The sequence below is a fragment of the Panthera pardus genome, unplaced genomic scaffold (assembly GCF_024362965.1).
Source record: "Panthera pardus isolate Hobbes unplaced genomic scaffold, ASM2436296v1 HiC_scaffold_2, whole genome shotgun sequence".
NCBI classification, from domain to species: domain Eukaryota; kingdom Metazoa; phylum Chordata; class Mammalia; order Carnivora; family Felidae; genus Panthera; species Panthera pardus.
Genome location: NW_026526765.1, coordinates 41,143,729 through 41,156,699, shown reverse-complemented (window position 1 = coordinate 41,156,699; position 12,971 = coordinate 41,143,729). Strand labels below are relative to the sequence as shown.

The 12,971-nt window shown below is 42.7% G+C and overlaps 2 protein-coding genes across 9 annotated transcripts in view; one reads left to right on the top strand and one right to left on the bottom strand.

The window, feature by feature from the left end:
• FBXO38 (F-box protein 38) overlaps positions 1-11,900 on the bottom strand; it is a 56,001-nt gene extending 44,101 nt beyond the window's left edge. For 2 of the 7 annotated variants that reach the window (XM_053906992.1, XM_053906996.1), the window contains exons 1-2: positions 11,776-11,900; positions 3,043-3,233 (exon numbers count right to left, since the gene is read on the bottom strand). In XM_053906992.1, coding sequence (XP_053762967.1) covers positions 3,043-3,170 — 128 coding nt within the window. In that variant the 5' untranslated portion in view covers positions 3,171-3,233; positions 11,776-11,900. Of the gene's footprint in view, positions 1-2,640; positions 2,730-3,042; positions 3,234-4,870; positions 4,911-7,488; positions 7,618-11,775 lie in introns of those variants that run through there. The other 5 variants (XM_053906993.1, XM_053906998.1, XM_053906994.1 and 2 more) reach the window with 5 other exon arrangements.
• A 170-nt stretch (positions 11,901-12,070) lies between these two features.
• The window catches only part of LOC109275917 (sperm-associated acrosin inhibitor-like), a 116,566-nt gene continuing 115,665 nt past the window's right edge, over positions 12,071-12,971 (top strand). For both annotated transcript variants that reach the window (XM_053907006.1, XM_053907001.1), the window contains exon 1: positions 12,071-12,674. The gene's annotated coding sequence lies outside the window, so the exon portion shown is untranslated. The remainder of the gene's footprint in view (positions 12,675-12,971) is intronic.

Below are 12,971 nucleotides of genomic sequence, written 5' to 3'. Positions count from 1 at the left end.
AATGGAGCCCCAAGCAGGTTCTGCTTGGGATTCTCTCTCTGCCCCTTCCCCCCTTCTCTCTCAAAATCAATAAGTAAAAATTATTGAAAATTTTTAAAAAGGTAAAAACTACCCTTTATTGAGCTCACATTATGTCACAGACACTGTACCGTAGTCACTGTTTCACGACTTTACAAAGTAGCTTGTTCTTCATTTGCCCTCCCCCAACCTTTTTCTTTCTTTCTCTGCTAGGCTGGGTTCCCTATCACTCTGGCTAGCAGTTGATTTTGGCCAAAGTACATGATAGGCAAAGGCTTTCTGCTATCGCTAGTTGCCTAGTTGAACTCTTCACCACTTATGAACCTCTCTCAATCGTCCCTTCATTAAATGAGCTTCAAATTCTGAGGCTGAGTATATGTACCGTTTCCTGCTAGAACTCCCACTGGTACAGGAGGTGCTATTTTACAAGTGGGAAAACAAACTCACAAAAGTTAACCTGCAAAAAGTCAACAGCTAGGAAAGAGGAAGGAAGAGCAGGGATGTCAACACAGTTGGGTTTGACTCTAATTCCTAAATATTAAGCTAATTCTAAAAAAAAAAAGTCTAAGTGTGTCTGCTGAGTATTTCTCTGCTCCATTTTTTTTTCCACCTCTGGACTCTCCCGCTTCCATTTTAAACTCTTTAAAGAGAATAAAATCAAACCTTATTTTACACACTTACACACACGCGCGCGCGCGCACACACACACACACAAGCATTACAGCTAACTTACAGCCTCCAAAACTCAGATATAAGTAGGATAATTTTCAGAAACAATAGGACTCCACGTTTTATAAACAATGAAAAATACTCAATTTGTTTTCTGAATCAAGTTACACACTAAAGAATTTTTGCCTCAAATCACTGATTGTTATCCAAAGTATATGCCTAGGTAAATATTACAATCCCTTTAAATACAAATAGATCAGTGATCACATGAAGATTACATCATATTTGCCCTCAGGAAAAAAAATGTATTAGAAGAGATGTGACACTTGATTCCATTTCTTCCATTTGAATAGTCTTTTCCAACTGCGAAATGTTATCTGATTCATTCTCAACTTAAAATATGGTCCAATTCTTTTATATGTTCTGCCATTATTCAACAAATATCTAACACATATTCCTAGAAACAATCTTACCTATGCTTTCTTCCAGGATTTTAACAATGTTATTATTTAACTCACTGATGCCTTTAGAATTTGTTGTCAGATAAGGGAGAGAAGAACATACTTTCATTACTTTCTCCAATGGTTTTTGGGTTATGACATCATCACTGAAGAATCGACTCAGCTCTTCCTCACTGATATGAATACCAAGTTTATCATAAACTAGATCTGAATATATATTTGAATCCATATATATACCTATATATATAATGTATATACATATATATATCACCCAACTATCTGTGATTTATTTCTCTAGTACCAAATCTTCAATTATTGTATATTTTAGATTATATATGTACATATGGCAGGGTTAGGCTCTTTTTCTGAAAAAACTTCAGACATCTTTCTGCCAAATGAACTTTAGCATCCTTTTGTTACATTATAAAAATTCTGTTATTCTGGGTTACCTATTCCCAGACAGAAGTGAACTGACAAAACTACAGTGTCACACAACAACAATCTGTGGAAGATAAAGAATAATACAAATTCATGTCAGAAAAGAAAAATAAGGTACCTGTGGTTCCCTACAGTAGTTCTGCTATCATTATTTTAAAACTTCTCGGGGTGCCTGGGTGGCTCAGTCGGTTGAGCAGCCGACTTCAGCTCAAGTCATGATCTCACAGTTCGTGGGTTTGAGCCCTGCGTCGGGCTCTGTGCTGACAGCTCAGAGCCTGGAGCCTGCTTCCATTCTGTGTCTCCCTCTCTCTCTGCTCCTCCCCTCCCCTGCTTCCACTCTGTCTCTCTCAAAAATAAATAAACATTAAAAAATTAAAAAAAAAAAAACAAAACCAAACTTCTTAATCGGCAAATATTCAGTAATTTTTAAAAATTCAAAACATTTCTAAGAACTCCATGTATGGAAACTTCCTGAAGGTAAATAAAACAACGGAAAAGCCAAATGCTTGGAAAACTCCCTTGCAGTTTTTAAGGAAAAAAACTGGAAGCAACCCAGATGTCAGACCACAAGGGAGAAGTTAATTATCATGTCATAGTCAATGACTAAGATGCTAATTAGGAAGACCCCGTCGCAATATGAAAAAAGGCAGAACACAACATAACCGCTAATGCTCACTAAGCGCTTATGCTATGCAGTGTGCTGAGTGCTTTAAAAGCATCAGCTCACTGAATGCTTACAGTAACATCTTTATTGATTGCTGGTCCGAGGCAAGTAAATCAAAGACTCATGATTCACACTCAGGTCTCCAACTCCAGAGACAAGGTGTCTTAGGGTTGTTTATCTGAATGAACAGTGACTGACAGAAGCAATCAGGGGAAACTGGAATGACAGGTTTTTGTTTTCACTTCTTTGTTGTTAAAATGCAGTCTGGAAAATAACATACTCAAAAAATCTGTTTTTGAAAAAAACTTTACCACAAAACAACTTTAATGTGTGCACTGCATATAGTAACGATGGGTATTATTTCATGAAACTTTTATTTCAATCACTTACATATATGTGCATAATGAAGAAAATGTTTCTCACTGTGGTTTGTAGTCAAAAAAGTCAGAAACACTGCCTTATGTTGTACACACATGGTACTGTAATAACAAAAGTCAACAAATCAGTCAATAAGAATTCCAAGAAGTCTGGAATGTTAACACAGTCTAGAGAATGGATGTCCAACAGAACTTATCGCAACAAAAGTTATCTCTATCGTTAATGTCTACGCTGTCCTACACAGTAGCTACGAGACACATAGGGCCAATGTAACTGAGGAATTGGAGTTTTAATTTGATTTCATTTAAATTTAAATGCCATATGTAGCTAGTGACTACATAGAGAGTGCAGCTCCAGAATTTGCTCCTACTTATACATTCTAGGTGGGTAAAAATCAACCAAACAAAATCTTACCTAAAAATATGACAAAGCACTTCATGTGAAAGTTGATTCATATAATCCTTTGTTTCATCGGGTATGGTTTCCTCAGGGATTTCATTATTCATGAGACATGTTTTAACACTTTTCTTTCGTGGACCCATTGCTATGTTACCTCCAGTATCAAAGAGCAAATCTTCCCTCTTGGTTACTTGACTGCAAAGCACCTGAAAGCAAGCAGAGAATAGACTAAATAAAGCACACCAAACCCAAACTCAGAAATTATCCCTATAAAACAGACTTTTGTAAAACCATGCTTACTTGAAAAGAGAAAGAAGGGTACCCACAGACCACATTCAAATTAATAAAAACATTACACAAAACCCACAGAACATCTTTTTCTGAAGAGCAGCAGAGAATATAAAAATGCATTATTTAGAACGAGCAAAAATAATTCAAGGAATCAGGATTCTACATTCTATTCTGTACTCTGTTCCTTCCTAGCTAATTCACTCAGTCTCCCCAAGCATCAATTTCTTCCACTTTAAGCTAAGATCATTAAACTAGGTTAACAAAACTCCTTCCAATTACAGAGCTCCCAACCCTAGGACCATCCCTCACACAGAAGGTACAAGAGGACTGTTGGGCTCTAGTCCTGGATCTGCCAAACTACTTCTATGAACTTGAGTCACCTTTTAAATTCTTCATTTTCCCCCCTATAAAGTCAGGGGATTAGACTCCACAAGTAGGTCCCAGAACCCTTCATAAATCTGATAAAAATTACAGACCTTCTGCTCAAAATCTAAACACTGTTTATGTGCAATTTCAGAGAGAGAACAAAACCACCCTTTTCCTCTCCTGTAAACATTAAGGAGCAAAGGTTAATTCACTTTTGTGTCAAATGTATGTTTCACTTGTTTTTAAAATAAGCTTTGGGGTGTGCCTGGGTGGATCAGTCGGTTAAGCGTCAGACTTCGGCTCAGGTCATGATCTCAGTTCGTGGGTTCAAGCCCCACGTTGGGCTCTGCACTGATGGTGTGGAGCCTGCTTTCGATCTTCTGTCTTCCTCTCTCTCTCTGCCCCTGCCCCACGTGAGCTTACACACGTGCTCTCTCTCCCTCTCTTTCAAAATAAATAAAAATTCATAAAACAAAAATAAAATAAACTTTAGTAAAGGAAGAGAGGGGAGGAGGGAGGAAAAGGAGAGGATGGGGTGGGGGGCGGGAGGACAAATTAAAGTCAGATGAGCAAGCACCCAGAGGTTTGTTTTATTTTGCTGACCAGGATAAGAGGGAACCATGTGAAAATAGTGTCCTTTAAATAGCATTATCAATTATCATTGGCAAAATTCTCAAAAACGTCCTGGACTCGAACTCAGAGAACTCTAGATCACAGCCTAACCTTCGTCATGCCACAGTGATGCACAGAAGTGCAGTTCCAAATCAGTGGATCTCTAGTAACTGCTCCGTTTTGTGCACCACCTTCTCCTTTTCCCTAATTGTAATCCTTTACTATTAAAACTTGCTAAAGTGGACTGCATGCTTCTATTTTCCTACAAAGTAGACTCATTAAAAGCTTAACCTTTTCCTGATGACCTGAGCTTATCAATAGGATTCCGTGATGCCTCTCCTCAGGGACTATGCAAGTCTGTGGGGTTCTTGGGGACCCTTTGCTCTACCAGTAAATGGGAGCAAACTACAAGGCTAAGCGAATCCTCAAGATTTCTTGTGCCTCTGTGTGTTCTGGTCTCTTCCCTCACAGAAAGGTCACCTGGAATTTCTGGCAGTTAGCAGCGTGCTTGCTCCCCTTGCATTACACACACACACACACACACACACACACACACACACACACACACCCCTACCTCTAATCCCTCTCTAATTTGTTGCCTCTTCAGCCATGGCCTAGGAAACCAGAACAACATGTCTTTACAATTGTGTGGATGAGTATCAACAGGCAACTGGCAGTACAGACCTAAGGGATTCCGCAAAGAGTAGGAGCATGAGCTACCATGCTCTCAATTCATGACATCTCCTTTGCTTTCTCAAAAGCTTATTTGTATGTTGACCGTCCCATTTTGGCTAACACACCTCTGGAGACAGAAAAGTTTGTACTGAGAACTGCCCACAGAAAAAAAGTTATAAATACACTCGTCTGTTTCTATCACTGCCCCCTCTCCGGCAAAATGAACCTTTCCATCTCACGACAGCGCTGAAACCGCTCTAAGGTTATTTTGATCTCCTCGTCATGAAATCCCACAGGCTCTCTTCCGTGCTCCCCTCACCTGACCCATCTGTAGTATGGGCCAGTGCTGACCACTGTGTCTACGAAAACTTCTCATCATGTGACTACTTCTCCGCAAAGTAATACTCTCTTGATCATCTTTATTCCTGCATGACCACTCCTCAGTCTCCTTTGCCAATTCACCCTAGAATCCTCTTCTCCCAGGGGCAACTGTATCCATTCTTGGGGCTTCCTCTACTACAAATACACTTAAAACAAACAAACAAAAGTATTCTAGTTGCTATCCCTCCTGAGCTCTAACCTTTACTTCCTCTGCTTATGAGAAACCTTCATGTCAGGATCTTGAACATCCTTCAGAAATATTATGCCCAACCTGAACTCTCTCCACAACTACAACCACCCCCCAACCCAAAACATGTTCAGTCACTCACACACACACACACACACACACACACACACACCTGCTTTCCCTACTCTAGTCTACCAGATGCTCAAATGAGAAACCTTGAAATCAGTCTCAAATACTGCTCTTGCAACCCCGCCTGCGGGCCTTCAGGGCTCTATCAATCCTCACCTGGCCGACTGCAATGGCTTCCTCAATGATCTCCTTGGAGCTTGGAGCAAAGCCTACCACACAGCACGCCCACAGTAAGTAATTTGCTGAATAAATGCTTAACGTATCATACTCCACGTTGAAAGCAGAATGAGCTTTTAAAAACATTCTTCTGATTGCATATTAAGTGGAAAAAGCAAGATGTAGGTTATGCAGAAAGTATGACCTTATTTGCATAAGAGAAAACGGACAAATATGCTTGTGTTTGCACGGGACATTTCTGGAAGGTCCCACAACAAAATAATAACAGTGGTTACCCTTGGGGAGAACAGAGGGTTACGAAAGGAGGAAGAGATTTTTACTTTCCATATTCTTCTCCATTATTTGAAAATTTAATTTGTTTTGTATATTATACCTCTTAAACAACAAAAACAAAAACACCCATATCAGCCTGCAAGGAATCCTAGTTTGCATAGGATAAAATATTTCCCATCTAGTCTCACAGCACCTTCCCAGTCTTATCTTTCAATCCTTAGCCCTTGTTCCTCAGGACACTCACTCCAGCCACACCAATGTCCTCGGGGCCCCCAAACATTCATCTTTCATTCCCAATTAGCTATTAACTCTGACTAGCGGTCCTTCCCTCCCCATTTTTTGCCTAAGACACCACTAACCTGCTTTCAAAATCTAGCTTAAAGGTTAAGTCCTTTGTGAAAACTACTCACCTCCTCTTTTGAGCTCCCTGTGACACTCAGCATATGCTTCTCCTATAAAAACTTGTATAGTATTTTCTTGGCCACGGTTCTGCCAGGAAAAGAACCTCAAATCTACTTCTAGGTGAAGACAAGTCTTTGCTCATAATAAATCCTCAAATATCTGATGTATGAACATCCATCATTCTTTCCATTATTCCAGAGGCATCCAGTAGCTTCAAGGCTGCTAAGAACCATTTCATGGTCCTATGAGCACTCTGTTTGCTATGGCAGCACTCAATGATCTTAGCAACGGGCTTCTAACCCTGACAAAAATGCAGTCCAATTTTAATCCATAGGATTAAACACAAAAGAAATAGCTATCTGCACCTACAAATGCCTCAAGGAGACTATTAACCAGTTTCAACCAACCCAACCATGGATGAATTTCCCAGCTATTATATTTTAGCACATGCTTCACTTTTAAGGATCTGGACAACTCTAACCTTTCATGAATACCTGTTCTTGATTTTCATCCTTTAAGTACAAATCTTTCGTAGCCTTCCTCGCCCTTTTTTTTTCTCTACCAAATCCACACCACTAACAATTTATACCCTCTTCTTATGATTCCACCTTTTGCTGTTCCCTATTATTTTGCAAGCTGTGATTTTGTGGGAATCAGGTTTAGTAGCCTCAGTGCACAACCTGCACTTGAAGTTTTAAATGAAACAGACTGCACCTTAACTTTGAGTTTATAGAAGTTCACTTGTTTAGAACTCAGAAAAAAATACTTACTCACAGGTATGATTTCATACATTATGCAGAGATCAGGTGCCCAGCAAGCCCACAAAAACCTATTTAACTTATAGTATGCGTTAACACTAGCTACTGAAGGGCCTAAATTAGCAGCATTAACAACATTTTAGGTGAAATTATGTACATCATTTTCCATATCGTGCCTAGAGTTGAAGACTTAGTCATGCAGCTACCTACTTGACAGCAGGTGGAGTAGTGACTCCCCTGCCTTAAGCCTCTGGTGGGGGACCCGTGAAGATGAACACTAGGGTAAAAGATAAGATCTCCATCCTACATCCAGGGGCTTAACAGTCAGGACCCACAGCCAGAGGAAAGCCATCAGTCCTCTCCTCCTCCAAGTAGGTGCCCCTAGAAATATCCAGGAGATAAAAAGATTCCTCATTAAAGGACTCATTTATTTTGAGTACTATCACCACTCCAACTCTACAGAGGACAACAAAATTATTTAAACGAAGGTTGGCTTCATCTTCCATTTCAGTGAAATCCCTAGCCAGGCTATGCTGAGAGAAACAGAGGCCTGGTATCCCCGTATGAGAAGAAAACACCATGCAAGACCAGCAAAATCCAAGTGATGATGCTGTCTCTCTTGTAGGTGCACTCTCTCTTCTTAATTGCTTTTCTTTTAGTGGGATGAGGGATAAAAGCAAGTGAGAATAGAAAATTAGACTTCCACGTCTTGGGTTTCCTCCTACCCCTATAGCCAACATATCGTCATTTGCCATTTGAGAAACTCAACGAGGTAGGAAAGGTGCAAAGCAGAAGCAGGTTAAACGGAAAAGAGGAAAGGAGGGAAAATCCTATTACCAACAGTAGGTAAAGATGAAGCAATGATGCGGGCCTAGCAGAAGAGTCACAGAGGGTAAGGGAGAGGGAAGTATAAGTAACAGGTGAGTAACCATATGTGAAGAATATATTTTGCAGCACCAGGTGTTATTTCTAGGGTTAGCAAGTTCTGGAGGCTCAGACTTTAAAATGTCATTCTGACAGAAGTACAAAATCCCAGAATGTCAAAGCTGAAGGGGCCCTCAGAGATCACCTGGTCATGCAGCTCTTAACTTTTTGTGGGTCACAAACCCTTCTGGGACTATGGTGAAAGCTGCACATCTTCTCCCCAGGAGGAAAATAAAACATACCCAGACTGGTGCATGATGAATTTCATATGCAATCTCGGGGACTTCACAGACACATCAAAGCTCACCCAGAGGTCCCTACCTAAGACCAGCTCCCTCAATTTTCAGATGGACAAACAGAACCAGGCAAGAGAAGTCAGTGGCCCCAGAATATGTATGAAGTGTCAGGATTCAGGCTGGGATTCGGACTTCCCAGCCGACACTACACCTACATCAAGTCAGGCTCCGTACCTCGGCTGTTTCTCTGCACTCCAGAGCCTGGCCACTGCTCTGAGATGGGCTTCTGGACGCTCTGACAGAAATGCTGCTGACCGAACCCTCCTCCACAAATCAGGGTTTGTGGTCCTTCTAACGTAGGCTCCCACTCAACAGCCCTCTCAGCAGTCCTGGGGATGCTATATTCTGTGGCTGGCTGTTCAGCAGACCTTAGCTACCAGAAGCATCTTTTTCATCCTGGCGGTGCAAGTACATTCCAAGTAGTAAACCCGAGTTGTCTGTGTGTATTCTTTAAGCCAGGGGTCTTGCTGTAATACAATTTCTCTTAGGTCTGCTCTTCTTCCAGCCGGTAGGTTCAAAACTCCTTTCTTCCCAAACAGAACTACACTACCCTCTACTAATTCAGTTCATTCTCTTTGCTCCCAAATTTACCCCTCTCTTTTAATCCTTGACCCTCAAGGCTATCTCCACCTCTTATGGGGAAGCACCAACATTTGCTTGCTTGCAAAATCAAGTTCTTTTCCTTTTAATCCTCTCTTAAGGATTAGAACCTCTGGAGAGATTTTAACACTATTCACAATTCTGACAGTTGCTGGTATCTATAAAAGTCCTGTATCAATCCACTCCTTCACTCCCTAAATGTCACAACTAAAAATCTTCCTATACCTGTACCATCTCGCCAACATCCTCCTCCATCCCTGACTTTACTAATTACTCCTTTCCTCAGATCACACGAGGCCCTCCCGGGTATGTGTTTTATCTCTTATTAACACACTGGACAGGGCAAAGATAAACCAACTTGCCTTACAACTAAACAGAAAACTTAAGAGATCTCTTCTTCTATAAAATTTTCCTAATACTGAACCAATTCTTCATTCTGTATCTAAATAAGAATTCTATGGAGAAACTCCTTTTTTAAAAAAAAAAAGTTTTTTTAGTCAATCGATTTATTTTGAGAGACAGAGAGAGCGCAAGCAGGGGAGGAGCAGAGAGAGAGAGAGGGAGAATCCCAAGCAGGTGCTGCACTGTTAGTGCAGAGCCAGATGCAGAGCTCGAACTCAGAAAACTCTGAGATCATAACTTGAGCTGAAACCAAGAATCAGACGCTTAACCAACTGAGCCACCCAGGCGCCCTGAAACTCCTTCTATTCTTGATTGCTGCTATCCATTCATCCATCTATCTCCTCATTCACTTACTACCTACTAAGTGCTAGATGGTGACAGAGTTGTTCTTCCCGTGAAACGTAGCCTTAGAATGCAGTCTTAGTCTTCACTGCCCTCACTAAAAATACCTTTCTCCCATTTAAAACTTCCCAATGTCCTCAACCATCCCATCTGGTCAGGAGCTTTCCTGCCCTTCAGGTTCTAATGCCTTTCTTTATTGGCTTCAGCTTGCTCGTATCAAAACAATCTTGCGCATCACTTAATAGGACCCCATTCCTAACATCATAAACATTCTGTGTCTACTACCTAGGATAGTCTCTCTTACCTAAAGAAATGCCACACCACACCCACCAAGCTGGTCCGAAAACAAACACAAATGGAATTATAGTGTCAAAAGGGTCTAGGAATCATCCAGTGCAACCCTTCATCTTCCAGATAAAGAAAAGTGAGGCCCAGAGATGTAAGCTGGCTTGTCCAAAGACACAAAGTCAGAAAATACCAGTGCTTAAGCAAGGATACAGGTTCTTGAACTCCAGTGCAAGACCAATTTTATTTTTACTATGTCACTTCACCTTACTGAAACCGAGTTTTTTTTTTCTTTTTTCCTATGCTATGGCTTAGTATCTTTTCCACTAAAGTGTGTACCTCCAGGCACACATTCATTGAAACAAACACACACGAAAAAGTTATTCTTTGCCCTAAGAGAACATAAGAATCACAGCACTACAAATTCTAAAAGCAGGGAATGAGCCTTAGGGATCACCTAAACCAGAAACTGTCAGAAGTTAAAGTTAAAAATTAGAAGCGCAGACGCAGATCCTATTAGAATCTATAGGACTACACAATGTGTAGCTTTCCATACCCCATTTCTTTCCTCTCCCAGAAAGTCATGGCCTTACAAGAGCCATTATTTTACTCTTCAGTTATGCTCAGAGTATGGGAAAGAGGATTACAAACCAGTAACCTAACCCTACGCTCTCATTTGCCAGATGAGAACTCTCAAGTCAGAAGGAGGAGAGTCAGAAGGAATTTGTCCAAAGTGCCAGCAAGTTAATAGCAGCTTTAAGAGAATAAACGAGGTCTCCCGTTTTTCGCACAGGGGTGTTTTCACACTGTGGGTATAGATGCATAGACCCAAGCCATCAGGACAGAGCTTCCCACTGCACAAGAGCCTTCCTAAGCACCCAGGTGCCCTCGGCCAGTCTGGTGTCTGGAAAAAAACACGGTAGACGTCTCTTATCAGTCAACTCCAGGCTATACAGGAGACAGGGAAGACAAGCTTTTCAGGTCTGTCTCTAAGGAAAGACTCCTTTAAAGGGAGTTGAGAATCTGATTTTCAGAGCTAAGAGAAGCATCAGAGGCAACCAACACCTTCACTTGACAGATAAGCAAACGGTGCTACGGAGAGAGTAATGGGCCTGGGCAAGGTCACACAGTTGAGTCGGTGGACGGGGTAAGACCAGAATTTGAGGCTCCTGATCCTAGGGCTGGCTGCCTCTCAAAGACGTATTCACTGCGTCTTGCTCAGGGACACCCCCTCAGTACGCTGACTACAGGGCTTCCTTAATTTACCGGTTGAAACACTGACAACGTAAAAATCGTAGAATTCGTGACACCCGGGGTGGGATGGGGGTCCCATAAGTTGTCCTCCAGGCCAACCCCCCAGTCCGCCCCTATCCTGAGGAAATCGAGACCCAGAGAGAATTTTGTAGGCTAGAATCTTGGGCCAGGTGTGGACAAGGTAAGCAAGCCCCGCAAACAGGGCCTACAAGGCCAAGCACCACAAATCCAATCCCTGCTCTCCGGGACGCTCTAGGCCTGAAAGGGGCCCGAGACCGAGAGACCGGGCGGTCGGGAGCCCGGGAGCCCTATCCGGCCGCCTCCGTCCCGCCGCCCACACCCCCGGCTCTGCGGCCCGCCGCCGGTCCCCGGGCCCTCTCGACAGCCGCCTCACCTACGCCGGCCCTCCGCCTGTTATTGTGGTTGAGGGAGGGAGAAACGCTACAGACACTTCCCGCGGCCCCCACCGCCGCGGCGCTTCCGCTTCCGCCGCCGCTCAGACATTTCCGGGGGGTTGCCTTCCGGGGCTGGGCTCGCTCCCCTTGTCCATGTTGGGTGTGGGACGCAGGCGTCTAGTCTCGGCAGCCATGTTACGCGTGGCCGTTTGTGAGGGCGCTGGCGTCAGTCCATCTTTACCGGGACGGCGTCGCCGCGCCGGAAGCGCCTAGAGTCTGACGCCGGGGGGCGCGGGGGAGGCCGTCAGGACTCTGTGGTTTGCACGTCGCTCTGCCCGTGCCTGGCGGTCTCTGATAAGCCTTTGGACCTCGTGTTGCCATTTGCAAAACGAGTGCATTCCAATAGAGAATTTTCCAGAATTCGTCTAGCTAAATTTTTTTTTTTTTTTGCCGGCGGGGGAGGGTGGGAGGAGTTGTGGGGGAAAGTTAACGATGTTACTTTTAAATTAGCTTTTCTCTACCTTGGGGACATTGTTTCTGTACATAATGAACAGTATTTTACAGTTTCTGAAAGGGTCGCGTATGAGTGTCTCATTAAGAACTGCCTAGCGCTCTCACATACGGGCAGGAATCAGTGTCTTTGTTTAATGGCTGAAAATTACCCTCAAGAGAGGTTAATATCACACAAGTGGACTGAAACCCAACTTTTTACCTCCCGGATCCCACGTTCTTGCCTCTGCATGCATGTGACTAAAATGAACTAAAATACCTACATTACAATAGATACAAATAACCTTTCAGGAAAGCTAGTGTGCGTTGAAACCGTAGGAGATGCAGTTTGACCAGACACGGGGCAGACTAGACGATTCTGCTGCAGAAAGCACTGAAGATGGACAAGGTAAACAAACTTGGGATGGGTGGGGGTGGGGGGCTCCCTGCTCCTTGCTAGTCTTTTCTTAATACCAAACCTGGTGTCTTCTCTTTCCCTACTACGGTTTGGCATCACAGGTTTCAGCTTGTCTTGGCAGACACCGTTCTTGCTGGGTGCCATTCCATGTGTTAAAACCGTGTGTCCTGATTTAGGGCTCTGGGAAGAAAAAAACAAAACCTCGTTCTATTTGTACACTGTTCATCTTAATCCCGGCTTTCGTATTGCATTCTTCCTGTAAGTGAAAGTAGTTGCTTCCGTCAGTTT